This window comes from Penicillium maclennaniae (genome assembly GCF_028827695.1).
Source record: "Penicillium maclennaniae strain IBT 15551 chromosome Unknown utg000003l:1.0-5670915.0:1.0-5674809.0, whole genome shotgun sequence".
In the NCBI taxonomy this organism is placed as follows: Eukaryota; Fungi; Ascomycota; class Eurotiomycetes; order Eurotiales; family Aspergillaceae; genus Penicillium; species Penicillium maclennaniae.
The window spans coordinates 211,606-232,043 of record NW_026623215.1 but is presented as its reverse complement, the minus strand read 5'-3'; the positions used below and the strand labels follow the sequence as shown (position 1 = coordinate 232,043).

Here is a 20,438-nt window from a genome sequence, read left to right as displayed (position 1 = left end):
CTTGTTTACTTCTCAAACAATCAGATACCCTACTGAGAAGAGCGAAAGCATCTGTCTCCTATTCTAAAGTATGCTCACACTAGAATCGACTCATAGGCCTATGTACAGCGAAGAGGTCCCTAAATTCGACAGAGAGCACTCGTCCTCATCCTAGAACCAAAGTCTTAAAATAGCTCGAGTCCGATTTAGTCGGTCTTGGGCGCATACTTGATGCCAGTGCTGGGGCAGCTCGACTTGGAAACTATGGAACAGTCAGCTGTGCCCAAGTCAGGGAGATGGGAGAAGACTTGCGTGGTGCAGTCGCCTCATACAGGCCATCAATGGCATTGCCACGGACATTGAAGAAGTACCAAACCTCGTTCAAAGAACCGCTTTCGCAGCCGACGTAGGCCTGCGAGCCACCGTGCAGCTTACTCAGGGCGGCCTCGATGGCGCTCAAAGTGTAGGTCTTGGAGCTTGAAGGGGTGATTCCTGCCGCAGCGAGGGCCTGTTCATTCTGGTCAATTCTCCTGTTCTGAAGATACAGAAAGGTTGACATACCTGGTATGTGTCCAGAGACTTGAACAAGTCCACTACTTTCTCGAAGAAATCACCGACTTCCTCCTGCGCCGAGTAGTTAGTGTAGCAGGTGGGATCAATTGTGTTGATACAGGTGCCGTGTTTGCTCCACTCGTGCTCCCAGAAGGACTCGTTGTCGCCGTTAATGTCAACCCAGTACTCGTCCATGTAGGACAGCAGAGAAGAGCGACCCTGCTCCTTTAGAATCTCGGTGATGTTGGTGTAGGCTCGCGACGAGTCACAGTTGGATTGGTACGTGCCATCGCAGTTGTCAGGCCTGTCAATGCTTAGAAGGTGGCAAGTCGTGTGTGATCGAGGGTGAGGGACTTACCACAGGCCGTGGATGGTCCAGGAGTCGGAAGGCCCAGTGGACGGGTTAGTGTCCCAGAATTGGGTTTGGAGGAGGGCGCCCCCAGGATAGTTGTAGCAGCAGGTTGGGGCCTTGGAGGAGCTATGACAGCTCAGGGTATTGTTGTTGGTGCAGGTCTTCAGGTTGGCCGAGACACTGGTGAAGAGCTGTGCAGTCACTAGGGCCAGTACGCCCGCGGAAGTTGAGTAGAACATGTTGCAACGAAATAATCACTCGAATTGTAGAACAGGCCGGGGGCATCATTCGGTGCATTATGTACCCTGAAGCAGGTACATCGACTTGAATCTCGTCAGGGTCGCCGATCGCCGCTGATAGCAACACATGCCTTGATAAGTGGCCTCCGATTCGTGGTGGCCAGATCGGATATCGCCGTGCACTAGAAGAATCAACCAGTAAGCAGCAAAATGGAACAAGAGTGGAGGAAAAGTGGAGTGAAATGGATGAAGCCGGGGGATTGGCATTCCTGAAGGGACCCAATCGCCCGTCCACTTCTAACAAGGATGCGGAGATCCTCAAACACACCGTCGGAAGTCCAGACAAGACAGTCAGGGGGGAAGAGGCAAGTTGCCCTGAGGTTGCATCCAAGCGAGTCCTGCAGATCTACGTTCAGAAGTGGTTTGAAGCGCGGGAGATTACTCGAAGTGATCGCCCATGCCCAGCGAACCAACGTGCATCATTCATCGTGAAATGATCGGCGTTGTTTGAGACTACCCCGCCTCGCCTATTATGGTAATGTAGTTTTCGCGATCGGCTTCTATCTTTCTATTCGAATTCGGTGTCAAGGGGATTCCTGAATTTGCTATTAAAAGTATCTAAGGTCGAAGATCGACGGATGTATACATCGATTCCGATTCCAATGGCTCTTCTGCATCGTCGCTAGTAGATCGGCCTATTCGAACTCGCCACACGGCGACCGTAGCGATCACGTAGAAAAGAGACGCCTGCAGAAACGGCAGCCCCATCCATGCATTGCCAAGATGCATCCCTAGCTTGAATAGATAGGCGAATAAGGGGCCGGCAATGAATGTGCCGACCGACTGTGAGATTCCAATGGCCGAGTACAATGTCCCAACGTGGTCGGGTACTACAAGAGACGTGACTAGACTGCGGGTCGTGGTGGAAAATGCCGAGCCTAGCGACAGAAAGACAAGGCCACAGATCAGGAGAACCGGGACTGGGGCAAGGCCCATGGCGGCGAAGCCGACGATCGAAAGTAGGCCGCTGCCCTGACTCAATCGGTAATCTCGGTGTTTCCCGTGCAGGTTGTAGTATGTGGCGGCGAGGAAGGTCAGAGTTGGCATTAGGACAAGAAAATTGACAAGCTGGAAGATTCCCCGCAATGAGATCAGAAGGCTAGCCTGTCCAGGCGTTAGTACAAACCGTTTGGCAGCGTTGTTGGAATCCCTACCCGTGCGATACTCCAGTGGAATTTCTTGGATGCATATTGAAGGAGCAGGTTGGTGGATTGGCGCGACACGGCCCAAACGAACATGGTAAGGACCAGCAGAGAAACATTCAAGTCACGCCAGATGAATTGCGTGGACTCTATGAATTCGCGGATCTGGCGTATGAGCTCCGGCAGCATGGCCTTGTCCAAAACTTCGGTTGGCTCAATGTCAGGCTCTGAATTAGCGGCGTTGGAGTTCGGCTGAAGCTGGCTCAATCTCGTTGCCTTGGCATCTTCGAGCGTCTCTGGTAGAAGAACGATGGGGAGAAATCCGACAACTATGATAACCAAGCCCAAGACATAAGGAAAGGCTGGATTAAATGTCATCAAGTAGGCGCTGAGTGGAGTGGCCAATATTTCTGCGGCCAGTGCACAGGCTTGCAGACGGAAGAGAGCGCCTGATCTGCATGATAGTCAGACAAAAGTGAAGCTCAGGTCACATACGGTGCGCTATACCTTTCTTCCTCGGAAAAGATATCGGCAATCATGACAAAACAAGTGTTGGTGGCTACTTGCTCGCCGCCGCCAATCATCCGCCATAGAGCGGATAACCAGATCATACGAATAGGCAGATAGTCCGAGAAGTAACCTAGAATGTCAGGGTCCGCTGGAGCGTTGACAAGAGTGATCTTTCACTTACAGACGGTCCTCACCCACATCTCACTCAAGACGAGTCCCAAGCAAGCCAGATATAGCACGGGCTTGCGGCCCCAACGATCGGACAGGATGCCGAAAGGAAGCAACAGTAAGATCCCTACACCATCAGCTGTTACGTCGAAGAAATCATCACTTGGAGCCCCAAACTGACCTGGCAGTGTATCAAACGTATCTTTATAGCCCAACACGAGGGCTAATTCCCCCTGGACCAACTCCGATTTGCACGGATCTAACCCACCACTCGTCCCGTTGGAAGAACGGGGCTGCAGGCCATGGTTGCGACAGATAATCTCCTCGAATACGGCCGTCTGAGGCGCCGCTGCCATGAAAAAGCCGAAATCCACGGCGAGAATTAGGACGGAGCAAACGAGGAACACCAACAGCTTTCTCGACCTCGAAGTACGAGGCACACGCACGTCTCGGATGGTGTTCGCCAGCAATGGCTCGGTTTCCCCATGTGCAGCCACCATGATGGTTAATGGGTGAAGGAAGGGAATAATGCGGCGTGAGGATTCTGCGGTTCCCAGGAGTTCAGGGGGTTGGCGCCTCGCCTCACCCTCAAAGGACCCCGGAATGTTTCGAGAAGCCGTGAACTATTAAAGGGAAGCTTATCGGGCCCAAAGTGCCAACGCCCGGAGTGCGGAGCCCGCAAATCGGTGTATTTCTTTGGTTTTTTCCCCTGCTTTTTCCCCTGCTTATTTCTTGGCGATAAGAAGCGCGCTAAATGGCTTAGTTTCTTTGTTTTAGGCAACAATCATGTTTGCTCGTCTGAACAATCCTGAACAACTGGACGTAGGCTCCAAGAATCTCCCAAGGTGTGCCTCTTGTGATGTGCACGGGTGCGGGAGTAGGTGCAACGTCCTCTCCACTGCGCTAAGTGGTGATATCAGCCCCCGTGGTACCCGCTCTCCACCCTCCCCACCCTCGGGAGAGCATCACATCTATGAACCACTTCATCTTGAAAATTCAGAGTTTGTGGAACATCAAATGAGAGGAACTCCATTGACAGCATGATGTTTATGTTTTCTCGACCCTATATGAGCAACGACCAAGTTCCGTCATCGCTCTCATTCTCAGACCAACGCACCCTCTGACACCTGTCACATCGCATCCTTCAGCTTGGTTCCATAAGCGTCCAGATCCACCTGGAGATAAGCTCTGACCACAGAGAAGTATCTCTACCAATAGCCCTACGGCCACATCCGCATAGCATCAGTGCTCCCGTCCTTTCACGACCTTGCAAAGCCGACCGGCTTTGCCAGCCCCCAAGTCCGCGCCTCAATCTCCAAACGTGGCGTCCCTCAAGAGGGTTTCTGCTACGTACTTTGCTTTTGTCGCTCAGCAACCACTCGTCTGTCTAACGGGTGGAACGGCATGGGCGTCAACTAGCGGCTGATTACAGGCGGCTGGCAAGTCACATATCGAAGGCTTGAGAGTGCGATTCGTGATTGTCAATGTTGAGCCCCCGCTCACTCCGTCGCCCCCATTGCCGATCGCCAACTCAACCCGGTGGACCCTGGACAGGAAGCTTGTCTGCGATCGTGTCCCGTCTCCACTCCTCCAGTCTCGTCTCCACGTCGGCCGAGATGTTACAAAGTAGTCCGGTATACAGAGTCCCGGTCATGACGTAGATTACTTTTCGATCACCTCGGTGTAGATCTGCTTCTCACAACAAACTCTCTTCGATTTTGGCAAATTATACCGAGGTCACAGGTCAATGGGCAATGTCCGTACCCAAACTTGGTACAATTGTGGTTCGTTCCAAATGCACAAAAATAGAATGCTTGTCGTTCGCTGGGACTCGTCGCCGGTGGAGCCGACGAGTTTGTAACATCATCACTCAGTCCCGGCTACATGAGATCCGAATGGAATCCTGTCACTTTTGACTCAAAAGGCGGGGATTCTTTCATCGATCTTCCTTGGCATGAAGTCATGTACGTGCGCGCAGATGCATCGGCGTAGCATCCGGGGGCCGTCGTTGAAGGACTGTGCCCCACAACATGATGTCTTGTCTCGTTAGACAAAAGGCTCACTTGACCATGACCTCGATGCTTCAAGCGCTGTTTATTTGTATTTCTCTCCTCTCTGCAGAACTGTACTATCTTTACCCCTGTGTGTCCGCCACTAAATCATCACTGTGCTTTTGCTGAGTACGGATTGGATGAATTGCGGGGAAATGAACCTTGAACGCTTTACAGCTAGCCTTTGTCGGCATCTCGAAAACATCCCATCCCGATTGGTACTCATCAAAACATGAGACTCTCACCTACGGTCGTCGATTATTTATCGGCTCGATCCGCTATTTGTTTATATGGGTCTCCTCTCGGCCGGTCACGCTGGAGCCATGGTCAATGACGTCGCCACTCCAGCTACGCCGGTCATTGTCCTAATTGAGTATGTTGTAGGGTAACAAGATCTTGCTCATGATGGGACTCAACATGTGTGGTCTCGCTGATAGGTTCTTTGGAAGTCAACGAGGGTTCGAAGTTCGGTCTAGGATGACGTCTACTTTGTCTCCTGTACCGTTGGAGAGCTTGGTTTACGAGGACCTGCTCCTTGAGGCAACCTATTATTTTCAACCCCTCTTAGGTATAAGTATGCTACTTTCTTTAGGAGAACTATTTTTTTTTTGTCCATCTTCAATCTCAGCGTCTCCCAGCTTTCCCAAGTAATATTTTCCTCTTACCCTTGTCCCTTTTCGGCTCTCCATCATAAAACATGAAGGGCTATCTCACTCTTGCAGCCTTCGCTGCCGGATCTCAGGCCCTCGTCAGCCGCGCTAGCAGCTGCTGCTTTACTCTGAGTTCCAACGGGTCTCCGGTCGGTCAGCTCAGTGATGGTCAGAACCGTATCGGAGACAACAGTCTTCCCGCGGGACAATATTGTATTAACGGTGGCTCCATCACCGATGGCCAAGGTCGCGGTTGCATTTTGACCCGTGAGTGATGCGCTTTGATCAAACATAAACCGGCAATGTTCGGAACTAATCGAGAGTATAGCACCCACTACTCAATTGCAGTGCGATGTGGGAGCTACCCCCACCTCCGGCTTCTCGATCAGCTCCAACGGTTTGCTAGAATACAATGGCAGTCCCGACTTCATTGCCTGTGAGACTGGTGACAACGGGGGTTTGAACATTTATACTACCCAAAGTAACGACCTGAGTAACTGCCAGAAGATCGAGTTGCAAGCCAGCTCATGCTCCAGTGGAAACACCCCGCCACCTTCGACTAACTGTGGAGCTGCGCTTTCCTCGGGCAATTATGAATCCCCCCCACCTGATTATTCCTATCGATTCCTCGTCCCCAACAAAGCTGCTGGTACCTCGTCGAATGGCGAAGTGACTTCCACGGTCTCTAGCATTTTCAACTTTGATATCCCTTCCTCTGATTCGGGCAAAACTTGTAGCTTGGTCTTCCTGTTCCCCGAGAAGGCCAATCTCCAGACATCGTCTTTCACGTTTAGTGGAGATGGCAAGATCGATGTTTCCAAATTGTCCATGGCTGCTACTACCTCGACGACCTTTAACAACGCTCCGTCTGTCTCCCAGGACTTCGGTGATATTACTGTTTCGCCTGGTAACTCCTACATTATCTCGACCTTCTCGTGCCCCGCTGGCCAGACGGTGGCCTATGAGATGAAGAATGCTGGTAGCACTGAGCTAAACTTCTTCGAAGACTTTAACCCTGCTCCGTAAGTTTTTTACTCCTGTTTCTACCATGCTACAGAGTACAAACTAACAATTTATAAGACTGGGTCTCTTCATCACTGTATGCTAATGGATTGGTGACTCGATAACGTGCAATGTGTGTCATTCGTCATTGGCGCGTGTCCCTAGGCCAGCGAAGTACTTCTATTCTGTAATATCTGTCTTTTTCCTGTGCAGTCTTCGGTCTAGTCTATTGGATTTGGTACTCCCGAAAAGGAGAGATATTGGTTTGTATGGTCTGTCGAATAGGTCGTTAATGGGCTTCATCTCTGTCAGTGTGGTTTTAAAAATATGACTCTAATTGGGTGACAAATGTTAAGATCATGCAATCATATGATCCTTTGAAGGGGGATTATTTTCTTGTTCAATATACTGTCGCAGTTGGACCTGCGCTTTCTTAAAATCGATAATGGAGCATCGCGTGGATTATGTTGCAGCCAGGGCCCATCTAGACGTGGGTCTTAATTGCCAACTTCCCTGCTCTTAGTCTACTTGATTTCACGATGATAGAATAAATGACCTTTCACGGCTGCGTGAGTTTCAAGACAGCACCGCGATGAGTACGCTTATGATGGAGCATCTATCGAACATGCGGGGCGTAGGAGACATGAGAATATAAATGGAAAGCACTGGGGTTGCGATCGAAAATGGATGATATGATGAATCAGGAGTCTTGTCCTTAATATCGAACTTGCGATACATCCTATCATATGTACTTTCATGGTTTTTCTTTTTTCATCTACGCACATGCGTGCCGGAGGCGCAACAAAGTTCAAGTCTTCTCTGCTCTATGAAGATAAGTCGCTTTTACTTGAGAATTTTCTGAAGGCAGGTCTACGCCTTACAGGTTGGTTCTGTAGACGTAGACCCTCCGTAGTCACGGAGATAGGGCTGGCGGTCAATGTTAAATCCGGAGCCCTCAGGGAGCCTGGAACGTTGACTAATAGTCTGTCTTGGAAAGATGGCCTCCCAATGCGGACGCTAGCGGAACACGGCCGTAGTGGCGCCGGCTCTGACAGTTTACCGCGGTATCGTCGTCCACAAACACGAAGTGCATAGGCCGGTACAAAACAGTTTAAGATACATGACCTATACGGTCAAGAAGTCTGGACCGTAAGGTCTTAAAAAACAAATTGTAAAATTAGTAAGATACTAAGTCCGAGCTAAGTCTATTTAGATATAAAACCTTACTTTCCTACCGCCTACCGCCTTAGCTAAGTTATCTAGCCTAGACTATAATATAATATATTTAGCTAGATATCTAAGTTATAATTAATTATTATAATAGTAGGGCTTAGCTATTATATTCCTCTTAGAATACTTAGTAATTATGCCATCTAGCTCTACATACACACAAGACATATGTGTATAAAAATAAAGGAAATTACCTATAAGTTATCTCTTAAAATATAAAATTAAAGAAACGTGATCTTATTAAATAAAATAATAAAAGCTAGCTCTCAAGACCTGCACTAGGTCGAGTGGCTCAGCAATCGAAACGTGAATCAAAAAGGCTAATATGATTGCCGCTAGGCAATCATGCTCTTACACGGCAATAAGTACGCACTCGGCTCACACATAAGCACCCTTTAGGTCTCAGTACCTCGAGGCCTAACACATCTCCTATCCCTTCTCAGATTCTCCTAATCTAACTTTAACTGTTCCTTATATCAGTCTAATAGTGGCTATACTTGCTATGACAACTCCACCCAGGCTCTCTTTCCTATTGAGTAAAATATAAAAACCTAATTTTAGATCATTAATATGGGAGCATTTGCCACTTTCCAGTTTATAATCAATAACTACACTATGATGGTGATTGAGGGTGAAAGCACTATGGTTAAACCCTTAGAGCTCCAGACCCTAAAGAATATATTAGCTCAGTGTTACTTATTTATGCTTAATACCAATCAAACAGTGACTAACTACTGGATGTACGCAGAAATAGACATCTATTATTTCTTCATTATAAATTTTATCCTTAATCTTATAGTTCTAGGGATTTTAGCCTACAGTAATAGCACTGCATTGCCAGGACCTGAGTCAGTGGGTTGGATTAATATCATAGATCCCTTATATAAAGATTTGAATTCCACTCTTCTTATGCCCTTAATGGTATAGCAGGCACCCCCTGTAGCACAGCTCTTTCTTATCCAGGTCACCTTCTAAATTAGGAACAGTGCCTTGGACTAGGCATATATTAACAGCACAACCTACACTGTATCTAATATTCCCACTCTGAATTGGATAGTTCCCTAACTGCGCGCTGGGAATACTACCTATGATCAGACAGGGTAGGGGCATCATATAGATTACAGAACCAATATATCCTCAATATCCCTGACAATCAGGTCATTGATATTCTCATCCAAAACTTTGATAATGGATCCCACCCCTTCCACCTGCACAGATATCAGTTCTGGGTTATAGTGAGCTCCCAGAATCAGTACTTTCTGTGAGACATTTATGACTCATTGAACACTATAAATCCCATGCGCTGTGACACTGTGATGGTGGATGCATTTAGTTGGACCCTAATCCGGGTCCAGGCTGACAATCCTGGCTTGTGGGCATTTCATTGCCACATTACCTGGCATGTTGCTGCGGGTCTCCTCATGCAGCTTCAAACGCGCGATGACTTGATGAAAGACTGGACGATTCCAAGTGATGTTCTCAGGGTTACGCCAGGCCTAAGCCTTGCTGTTCAATTATTCAATCATTCAATCATTCCATCGACCATTCAATCAATCAATTGAAGGGCCGCGGGCGGGGAGCTTGTATTGTCTTTCGTTTGGGGGCTTAGTGCATCTGCAACTTCTTTAATGGATAATAGCAGTTATACCCAATATCCAGAACGACTAGACCAGCAGAACAATTGACTGCGCTCGAATACCACTATGTGGCACATCCTAAGGTTGGGATGAGTACCTGCTGCAATTCCGCTTTGAACCTCATTCTCGGCTTCGGTAGCCATGTGACAAGTAGAGTGGTGGCATGTCCAGGGTTTGTGTACATCTAGAAAAGTACGGAGATGTTCCAATCAGCACATTTTAGAAGAAAGTAGGCATTAATGAAATTCTGAAGTACAAGACCAGTACAAGGCGTGCTTTAGACGACAACTCTCTTTCGTCAATTTGACCACTTAACCCTGTGGTCTTTATGAGAGAACTTACTGAGAACTTACTGATAAATCACCAGGAACTTATGACCTTGGTGGCGCACAGCTGAGCCTTCAGCGAGTCCATGCTTCAGCGAGTCCACGTAGTCAGTGTCTTGTATTTACCTTTTCTTTCTTGCTAGCAATGCAAGCCACGACTGAGGGCTGGAATGCCATCCTTATCCCGTCCAACTTCATTGCGGCAAGCCATAGCGACCAGGTGAATCTGAACAACATCTCAGTGAGATATATAGGATGAGCGTTGGAGAGGTGAGATCAGACAGCTGATATGGGGCAATGATAGCGGGGGTTAAGGACTAATTCTAAAGCCCTGTTTTCAGCCAGCCCTAGGGCTGCCAAGGCTGAGGTATGGTGTTTGTTGCCGAGCTGGCCAGTTGCTATTCAACCTTTAGCAGCCCTCAAAAGTCGCGCCAGCCACATTTATTCAGCTGTCTATGTTGGAACAGTCTCAGTAGAACATGTTGTTATTCATTTCATGGGATCACTATTGAAAAAGCGGGGCATGTGCTCTGAAGTGACAATGATATCGAGCTCTAGACCGAAAGATGGCGTTATTGGGCGTCATTGGGGCTGAGTTCAGCTCGGCCTCTTTGCCCATGCATGTGGAAAGCATCTTGGCTGTTCTGGACGGCTAGCTGTGACATTCTGAACACATCAAAATCTACAAAGGCATCTAATTGTTCTGCCCTTTTATGTTTTCTTCAACTTTTTCAGTTGACTCTTCAAGAAAACTAGTACTATATCGTTTCTTGCGAGTCTTTTGCCATCTAGTTTTACAGTGGTTCTCTTTCACTGATTATCATGAAGGTTAATGATGTGTTTACCTCTGCTGGCTATGACATGGTCGTAGCTGTTACGCAGAAATCGATCAACGACCAACTCAATCACTTGGCAAATCCTGACATAGGGACGATTAAGACAACGTGCGTTACTCTGTATCTTCGACGTGGCAATTTGTGAATTGATCTTTATAGACTTGTCATCGAGATGGGAGCAGATCCCAATAATGCGGACCAATGGCTGCCTGTCGTCCACGAAGACTGGACCAGTGTCCCCAGGGACACCAACGGACTTCCGGTCAACCCTTCGATGAATGCAGTCTACCATCCCACTATCGAAATCGACAAGAGCGGAACGGTCGTTAACCTCGTCCTTTCTTTCAAATCAGGTAATCTCTACACACGGAGTCTCAGAACTGGAAACATGCAGAAGGGAGTGGACATGACAAAATGGGTCTTTGGAATCGCCGTCGACTTGGATTTTGCTGGAATTGAACGTGACGAGGAAAGGCAGCCCCAGCGGAGATGATTCAGCAACTTAACAATTTCTTGGACAACCAATTCAGTGTTTCGCAGCTTTTCGTGAACTTTGAATCAACTAACCTTCTACGATTTGATCCTTCCGTGACAAGCGTCGGCAACAGTGGGCCTCAAGCAATGGAAATGTTTACCTACTTCATGTCCTCCTACCTCGGCGCTATTCAGGCCAATTCGAATGCAAATCCTTATATCCTTGGCTACGCAGGTGAGATTGTGACCGCAAAATTGCGTACCTAAGGTGTCTAATGCAGTCAATAGTCACTCAAACACCGCAGACCGTCAACCCTGCTGACGCCCAGATAAGTGACAGCATGAAACCTGTCGGCTGTACTTTCACATTGTACAAGGATGATGATCCAAATAAGAGCACTGTCAACTTCATTCTCAACACAAAGCTTAGCGGGGGGAAGAACGGTCCTGGAAAGCACAGCACGCCTGGCAACTTCGATTACAATCCGATTGCCACCACTGAGCAATGCGATGGCAAGATGATATATTCTTCCTTCTGCCTGCTAGAATCGGTCATTTTGAAAAATTTCTACCAGACCTATGCGGACCAGACCCACAGTCTTGTTAAAGATCACTTAACCCTCTCCTCAAACAACGACTACGACTACGACAAGGCCAAAATTATCAAGAAAGATGCCAATGGTAACCAAATTGGGCTTTCGTACAAGGTCTACTATACGAGTGGCACTGACGACGACTTCCAAAACTCCTTTGATGTACACTGGTCTCCAACGAGCACTGGGGTTTTGATAGACCTTCTCGGCTCCATTCATATCAAGAAGACCAACAACACTGACGTGGGTGCTGGTAACACGGCCACTTCGTGGGTCAGCATGGACCAGACCTGGTCATCTACGATCACTCTGGACTGCACTATTGACAGCGCGACTAACAAACCAACCATCAAAGCTTCCACTCCTGTTATCACTATAACTTCGTCCAATAATGATAATTACCAGAATGGCTGGGCGAAATTCTTGGGAGGACTTGGTATCGTGCTGGGTGGCCTTCTTGACGCGATCACTGCTGGTAAATTCAACTTGGAGAACACGTTTAGCGACAATTGGGGGGCTCATGTGGATGGAATACCTCAAGTTAATGTTACCATGGATCACCTTTTCGATGCGACTCACAACTCTTTTATGCTCCCAGCTGGAGATGTTTTTTATTTCAAGGTACGCGCTGTCTTTCAAGTCCATTTGTCATTTCGACGAGAGTTTGCTTTCTAACCGCTGCTGCAGAACATTGCCCTTTTCGTCGGAGGGAATGACAGAGATGGAGTTGACCTACAAAACCAGCACTGGTGGTGCAGCTACACCCAATCTCCATGTCATCTCCAATCACGTTTCTAAGGTTCTTGAATTTAAGAGTCAAGGCCAGAAGACTGAACGGAAGCCGACTCTGCCAGTTCGACTCCAAGGACAACCTACTGGAAGTGATTTCTTCTAATCCTTGCATGCTGAATAGAAGCCAAAATCCGATCCCACAACCTATCAAGGCAGCTTCACCGGCTGCACCCAATACTTCCAAACCGCTAGGAGCTCCTGTGATCGACAAGTTTTCATTGAAAGGCACAGGAAAATTTTTTTTCGCAAGAAAACGTTGACATCAGTGTCTCTTGCGAATTGATGAGTAATTCTCAAGCCGGACTGCCTGGTAAGTTAAGTAGTAATGCGCAATGCGTCGTCATTAGAGGACTGACACTGGGCAGTATCGGTCACACAGGATATGGTTGTTGTCCAGGATAATACTGGCCAACCTCTTTTATTCGGCATTGGAATCGACAAGAGGTTTAACCTCCTCACCAGCGTTTCTGGAGGCTCTTCCAGCGGTTGGGCTACAAAACATCTATTGGACAGCTTTCCAGAGTATGCAACAGCCACAGCTTTCGACGTGGTACAGGATACTTCAGGCCGTATTTCTATTGCATTCTGTCTCCAGAAAAACAACGATCCTGGTATTGACGTTTTCTTTGCGAGCTTACTCTCCAACGACTTGTCTCGCACCGACTTTGGAAAACTCTCAGCTCTCTCCACCAGGGTCTCAGGCCTTGACAAGGTGTTCGTGCCCGATGCAATTGGTTTGGGATCTTCTGACGATGGAAATCGCCCGGTGCTTACTGTTGAAGGTTTGACCAACTCTAAGCATATCTACTACCAAGTTCAAGCTGGCGATACGACAGCCCAAAGGCTGGAGCTTCCTGAGCAACTCGATCCCACCCCACATAGTCTACTTGCTCACCGAATGGGCCATAACTTTGGTCAACGCGCGAACTATTTCCTCTATGTAATTGGCCAGTCCAAGCATATTAGCGTGATTACAACCGCAGATGCGAACGAAGGTTCACTTGCTTACGACTACAGCCCGGGTAATAACGAGCTTCCATCAGCCTTTAGGAGTCTGGATTACAACACAATCGAGACAGCCACCAGCCGACCTGATCCAGTTGATCCCGCATCAGACCTGTACATTGGCGCTAGGACTGGCGTTTACAGAATCCCGAATGGCAAAGCGGCATCCATGGAGCTCGTCTCAGGCGATATTTCTGATGTGCATGAGATCCAGGCAATTCTTGACGGTGACGACATCTCACTCTGGGTTACGGCTAGTCCCAACAAGCTCTACTATATCTACGGCCATAGAACCCCTGGAAACATATCCGTGGCTTGGAGAACGCCTATTTTGTTCGCATCTAATGTCCTCCAGGTTGCTGCTATGAGGTCGGCAGTCAAAAAGGCAAACGAGCTGTTTGTGTTGACGCAGGACCAATCAATCACGCACTACTGGCAAGATACTGCTTCCACCATCTGGAGAAGCAAAGTTGCCGTGATAAAGAACGACCCTTATGTCTTGAATTTTGATTCCTGCACATCGCACGTTCATCTGGAGGCCAAAGGGTTACCACTTAATGGCCAGATAGTCAAGGTTACCTCGAGCGAGTGGCAGTATTGCGTCATCAACGGTCTGATGTACTCCTTGGATGAGGATGTCGCCGCCGAGATTCCCACAGATCCGATGGGAAATATCACTATCATTAGCACAGCCGTTGATATAAGTCCGCCTGTGTTACACATACAGAGTAAGGCCAACATTTTCTTTTCTCTACTTTCAAGAACCCTCACACTAATTTTCCTTTACCTGATATCCTAGGCGACGCCTTTCTTGAGACCATCAATATATATCCTAGTGGAAAGATACACGCTCACCTACAGTCAATCACCAGCGGTGACTCGCTCAAGAATGCCTTGACGCAGGATGGAAAGCCAGTACTCTCCCAAGACACCTCAGCAGAAACTGCCAACGGGGTGGCAGCGAACGTCATGACACTACATTCAGCAGCAGTCCAGAGTTTCCCACCAACCCTTGCCGGAAATACTTTCGTTTCTATCGAGAAGCCCATTCAGCCATCCCCGATTGCTAACAAAGCTAGTGCTTCGAAGCTCAAGCATACATTGAATGCGCCCTTAACGGCCAACCATTTGCCCGATAATTTTGCAACGGGACTGCAATTCAAGCGGGGAACATGGAATTTGCACACGCTCCACACTGCGCAGGCTGTCGTCAAGCAGGCCAAAATGGCCAAATTTTCACTCGGTGATTTGACAGATATTGCAGGAGACGTGTGGCATCATCTCGAAGAACTAGGTGGCGAGATTATCAGTGCGGTAGAGAGTGCACCTATCGTCCTGTCTGAGGGAATTAATTTCATTATTTCAAAGGCTCAAGGAGTCCTTCAATTCATTCTTACGATTGGGGATAAGGTCGTGTCAATCGCGCTGAAGTCTTTTTTGCTGGTTTTCAAAGCCCTCAACTATATCCTCAAGCTTGTTGGTATAGATATCTCCAAGGTTAGTGGACGGAATTTTCACTAATACAAAGTCAATATGGCTAAAGCGATTTCTAGCTCCTGGCGTGGCTTGGAAATCTATTAGGTTGGGATCATATCTGGAATACACACAAGATGATCGCATCAACCATAACAAGTAAGGGGGATTCGGAGAGTGATGCTCAGTTTTTGAACTAATTCTTTATCTTTGTTCCCAACAGACTTCCTTGACTTTGCCGAGGCAAACTCCGCAAAATACATCGACATGGCTCGAGTAGCATCGAAGAGCGTTGCAGATACCCTCGAGAAGTCACTTAAAGCCATCATTCTCCCAGATAACCTGAAGACGCAAACACCTGCTGCAACTACCAGCCAGGCCAATTCTAAGGATGAGTCGACGGCGTGGAACTCTCCTCAGAGCAATTTCGCCGCGTACCACTTCATGCACTCGGCTTCGGGCGGTGCAAGTCCTGCGAAAACCGCCGCTCTTGCGACTGTCAAGGCTGTCTCTAGTCCTGGCAACCCTGTCACGCAAATCTTCAACGATGTTCTCAAGCCAATTGCAGATGTTCTCATCTCCAAGATTGGTACGGATGCCGGAGACGTGCTCGCGCTTGTTCGTAATCACACCATGGATGATCTACGTCAGCTTGCATTCGACGTTTCAGACACTATCATCTCTGTTTTTGCTACACTTGTCGATGGTCTCCTGAAACTTATCGAAGACGTAATTGGAGACTTCAAGGGCTTATTGGAAACGGAATGGAACCTGCCGATCATCAGTGACCTTTACGAACTTGTCAGTGAGCTACTCGGAGACGGTGAGAAGTTCTCAATCGTCAATGGCATCTCCTTCCTGGTGGCTATTCCCATGGTCGTGGTGACTGAGATTGCCGGCATTGGTTCACTCGAACAGCACAACACGTTCGGCATGGACCATCCAGGCTTTCCCCAGACTCTTGCCTCGCAGATGGATCCTACTCAACGACCCGTCATCAAAGCGACTTCGCTTTCGACCAAGGGACTGGCGACCATGAACCTTGACGCTGCTGCCGGTCCTCCTCCATCCGACCTCGTTACCTACTCCGGCATCGCCGGCCTCATAGCCGCAGGACTAGGAATTTTCGGCAGCATCGGGGACATTTTTGACACAAAATATGAGATTGAACTGGATCGCACCTGGAAAGTCGGACTCATAATCGGCCAGGCCGCATTTGGCTTCCTGATTCAGGACGATTCTGAGAAGGAGGGCCAAGACAACTATCGACCCTGGATTTGGCGTGTTATCACCTGGCTCGCGAGCTCCATCTACGATGTCATTGAAGAGTGGAAGGAGAAGTTCACGTTTGGTGCCGACGGGGATACGAATCGTGCAATAGGTCGGGCAGTTCTTGACTTTTTCTGCATAGTGACCACTCTCGGCGTGGACACGCTTGAGAAGATTTATTCGTCGGCTCCTGAGACTCTGTCTTCGGATCTTGCGTGCAATCTTGGTGGATTGGCGTATGCACTTGGCGAGGCTAACAAAAGCGTAGAGCTCAGTGTTCTCGGGTCAGGGATGGCTATCCTTGGTTCGTTCGTTGCAGGTGGCAGTGCCATGAAGACTCTCATGAATGGCGAGAATATATGGCATGGTATTCGGATTGGAGGTTAGGCTGCGAAATGGAAGTATGTTATCGTTTTTTTTCTGGATGCTTTTCGCATGTGACATGTAGCTACTTAAGACGCTCGTTAGCACTGAGAAGTACGTACTTTGCCCATGGAAAGACCTTTTCGAAATGACAGGACTCGTGACGGTTTTCAACACAACTCCGCCATATATTTTCCTACAATCTGATAATTTTCCTATTGTATTTGATATCTCGCCTGTTCAAATCCCCACTGAATGGAAGATGAAGGAACCTTCAGTGGGTCCATTGTCTGTCATCCAATTATATGTTAGAAAGCCAGTCAACTGGTGGATAGACGAATGGCCATGAGTTTCGCAGCTACAGTACAAGCTGATGGACGCATTCTGGCTGAGAACCAAGTGGAAGAGAGAACGCGTCCAAAGATCGACATATTGCTCGTCAATGGACGGAGGATGGATGTCTTGTGTCTTCGGATGACTTCGAATCAAAATCAGCGGCTTTAGATGATGAGACTCTGACTAAACTCCAGATCTTATGCATGTCCGGCATGGAAGGGTACCACAACATAGGGGGCGTGGGCGCAGCCGATGCCGAAACCGAGCAAGCCGAATCGTCTGCTTGGGCAGCCTGACCAACCCTGACCAACTGTCAATCACTATCGCGAATCCGTCGATGTGTAGCTTGCAGAGAACAAACAGAATTTGTCAACGTGGCCCGTGTTCCCTGTCAGCACGAGTATTGTCGTCCCTGTTTGGAAGACCTTTTTCAAAGCTTCAATGATAGATGAATCCCTATTCCCTCCGCGATGCTGCCGACAACCCATGAATATGAACATAGCTCGCATATTTCTCAAGTCCGATCTAGTAGAGCAGTACGAGAAAAAGAAGATTGAGTACTGCTACTCTTCCGAGTGTTGTGCAAATACCATTTCTTTACCTCTCAAGGCCCTGATTTCTAACAGAAAACGGCAATAGCTGTCGCTGTGGTGCCCAATTTTGCTACAATTGCGGGGCGCAGTGGAAGAGTTGCGGGTGTGAACAATGGAATGAGCGTCGTCTTCTTGCGCGTGCATATCAAATAATTGATCGAGAAGCAGATCAGCCGCTCGCTGCCGCCCCTCCACCAGATATCGATGAGCCTCGGCTGGAGGATCACCTTGTACCGGAGACTGATGAGTCTCACTTAGAAACTCAGGAAGCGCAACCAGAAGAGGCAGATGAAGAATCGCATGCGACTGCAGAAGCTTCAGCATCCCCTTATTACCAGGATGTAAACGTCCACTCGACAGCTAAATTGGTCTTGATCCTTGTTCGCATTGAATTGGGTGGGATACTGCCCCACTTCACCGCATCCTTGCCTCAGCCTCCATGATATCTAGATCCATAGCTTCATCTCTAGAATCAATCATCGATCATATCTCTCATCATTCATCATCCATCTTCACAATCCTCAAAGCGGATATCGGAGGAGTAGAAATGAAGGCCATCATTGAATTCAAGCCAGATAGAGTAAAATTCGCATTCGTTCTTGAGACCGCCCCAGATTGTACCTTTGTGAAGGTTTGGCAATGGGTTTGGAAACGGGTTTGGCAGACTCTACTCGAATTACTGCATGCCCCCTTTGACTTCTGGAAGCTGGAGAAGTAGTCCGTCGGTCCAGGAACTTTCGATACGTTTGCTTTCCAATTGTTCACACTCGAGCTTGAGGACAACGCTGCTTCGAAAGGCCCCAGATTGATCTTGCTTCGCATTGACATGCAACTGGCGCTGCGTCTGAGACGGAGCTGATCTATTGCTGTTTCTCGTCTCCTATGGATATTTCAAAAAACCGGGCAAAGATGATCCTGACGGCACTTATCTTGAGGCAGATCTCTGGGTTGGTAAGTTATCATATGGTTGATGTACAGGTTAGGACCATGCTAATAAGTCATTTATTCTAGCACCGCCGTTTGACGTGGATGATGCAGCGCGTCTCTTGCTAAGATATGAAGACTATGGCATTCATGCAACTAATTCTAATGAAAGATCCTAAAAGATGGCCTGCATCCCTTGACTTAAGTAAAATTGCAGGACACGACAAGTGGCCGTCTATGATACCTCCATCTGTTGTTTAGGTGAAATTACGAATAGGGACCAGAGATGTCGCGTTCTACGGAACATTGATTGCAGATCCCGCCAGTTAACAGACCACAGTACCCGTATTTGAGATCCGCGAAATGTACCTCTTCCTTGGAAATGAATGGGTCAATACTGGGTCTAACTTTTCGGCTTCGCTCAGCATCAGTGCACTCCTTGAAGCAGCCTCTAACTTGAAGTACGCGTCACCCACCCAGATCACCGGGGCTATTCAGTATCTTGACCAGAATTGGACGTTACAAGCCGAAGTCCGAACTTTGTCTGTGGCAAATCTCTTCTAGTTCTTTGACAGTTCCATCCAAGGAGCAGTGATGCCATTGAGTCGATTTTCCTTTGAGACCTTTAAGTGACATACCAGTACGCTGAAGTCATTCCCTCTCAGTTCCACCAAGGGGGCTGTGTACAGATGCTAAGAGGCTGGCTGATTCAGATGGAGGATCGTAGCCCAACAACGTTCTACTTTCGCTCAGCTGAGAGGGTTAATGCGGCCGTCGCGCGACGGGGTGATTTCTCACTCACTCTCACCCTGCTTCTCGCCCTACCTATTGCGCACTCACCCTACTCACCCCGGTCGCGCGACGCTAAAGCGGCTCTCACCTAATTCTCACCCGGGCGGCACCCACCCGACTACTGGCCGCATTTAAGCAACACGCCGGTAGGTTAGTAGTTGGGTGAGTGACCACCAGCGAATCCCTGCTGTTGTATGTTTTTTTTTTTTTCGATTTGCAAAAAAAAATTAGTGACGCTTTTTATCGGCTGATAGAGGTTAATTTTTTGATCAGCGAGTCCACCAGCCAATTACCTCAAGCGCCTTTCCCAAAATGGGGGCGATGTAACAACATGGGATCATATTACAGTGCAAACCGCCCCATAAAAGGCATATGATGGTAGCCCTTCTTCGCTGAGCCTCTGGAGTCGAAACACACTATTCAATTGTAAGCCCCTCCCATGTTATTTTTGTTCTGGACTTCGTCAAGTAACCAGTTCAGACACAAAACGTCACTGCTCCAACAGATATATCGTTTTTGTTCGAAACGAATGTCCTCTCCTTCCAGAGTAAGGTAAACCCTACCACCAAGGCTTGTGATCGAAGGACTTCTGGCCGAATTTTGTTGCACGTGGGAGTGATCCTGGATGACAAAAGATGGGTTCAGTTCTGTTGGCTCATGCCGCCGACGTGAAAGCTAAGGACAATGATAGTCAGACGCCTCTTCATCTTGCTGCTATCTTTAGATACGAAAGGAAGTGGACGCTCGTTACTTATATACGGTGCTATAGTAACCTTATTAATGGTAGATAGATATAGATTGACCACTATGCACCTTGCGGTTTCGAATGGATAAATTAGGATGTTTAAGCTTTTGCTGAAGTTCGGCACGGATATTCATCTAAGATTTTGATGAAGGTTAGACGGCTACTGGGTTGTCCGGATGATGTATGAAACACGTAATTTACGCGTCTCCACGGCTTAGATAGACTTGAATACAAAGTGATGAGTGCGAATTCGAAGAAAGTCAGGTTTCATACTAGTCTTCACTTCCGTTTGTATATGTGTCTTAGGAAAGAAAGGGACGGAGTAGACTACCTGGTGGGGAGCTT

The 20,438-nt window shown here is 48.0% G+C and overlaps 5 protein-coding genes across 5 annotated transcripts; 3 read left to right on the top strand and 2 right to left on the bottom strand.

The window, feature by feature from the left end:
• Nucleotides 1-241: 241 nt before the first annotated feature.
• On the bottom strand, nt 242-1,122 carry N7477_002163 (T2 family ribonuclease; the record flags this gene model as incomplete). Its single annotated transcript, XM_056963826.1, has 3 exons — nt 242-487; nt 541-835; nt 890-1,122. 3 exons carry the CDS (start codon nt 1,120-1,122, stop codon nt 242-244), a joined length of 774 nt encoding a protein of 257 aa, XP_056823779.1.
• A 59-nt stretch (nt 1,123-1,181) lies between these two features.
• N7477_002162 (uncharacterized protein) lies at nt 1,182-1,619 on the top strand (the record flags this gene model as incomplete). The annotated part of the gene is made up of 2 exons (XM_056963825.1): nt 1,182-1,197; nt 1,222-1,619. 2 exons carry the CDS (start codon nt 1,182-1,184, stop codon nt 1,617-1,619), a joined length of 414 nt encoding a protein of 137 aa, XP_056823778.1.
• Nucleotides 1,620-1,740: 121 nt separating this feature from the next.
• On the bottom strand, nt 1,741-3,502 carry N7477_002161 (uncharacterized protein; the record flags this gene model as incomplete). The annotated part of the gene is made up of 4 exons (XM_056963824.1): nt 1,741-2,286; nt 2,337-2,778; nt 2,832-2,964; nt 3,016-3,502. 4 exons carry the CDS (start codon nt 3,500-3,502, stop codon nt 1,741-1,743), a joined length of 1,608 nt encoding a protein of 535 aa, XP_056823777.1.
• Nucleotides 3,503-5,750: 2,248 nt separating this feature from the next.
• N7477_002160 (uncharacterized protein) lies at nt 5,751-6,729 on the top strand (the record flags this gene model as incomplete). The annotated part of the gene is made up of 2 exons (XM_056963823.1): nt 5,751-5,970; nt 6,032-6,729. The coding sequence occupies 2 exons, from the start codon at nt 5,751-5,753 to the stop codon at nt 6,727-6,729; spliced, it is 918 nt and encodes a 305-aa protein (XP_056823776.1).
• A 3,991-nt stretch (nt 6,730-10,720) lies between these two features.
• On the top strand, nt 10,721-16,727 carry N7477_002159 (uncharacterized protein; the record flags this gene model as incomplete). The annotated part of the gene is made up of 9 exons (XM_056963822.1): nt 10,721-10,842; nt 10,894-11,152; nt 11,209-11,443; nt 11,497-12,422; nt 12,825-12,903; nt 12,959-14,326; nt 14,398-15,095; nt 15,152-15,230; nt 15,295-16,727. The coding sequence occupies 9 exons, from the start codon at nt 10,721-10,723 to the stop codon at nt 16,725-16,727; spliced, it is 5,199 nt and encodes a 1,732-aa protein (XP_056823775.1).
• Between the last annotated feature and the right edge of the window lie 3,711 nt (nt 16,728-20,438).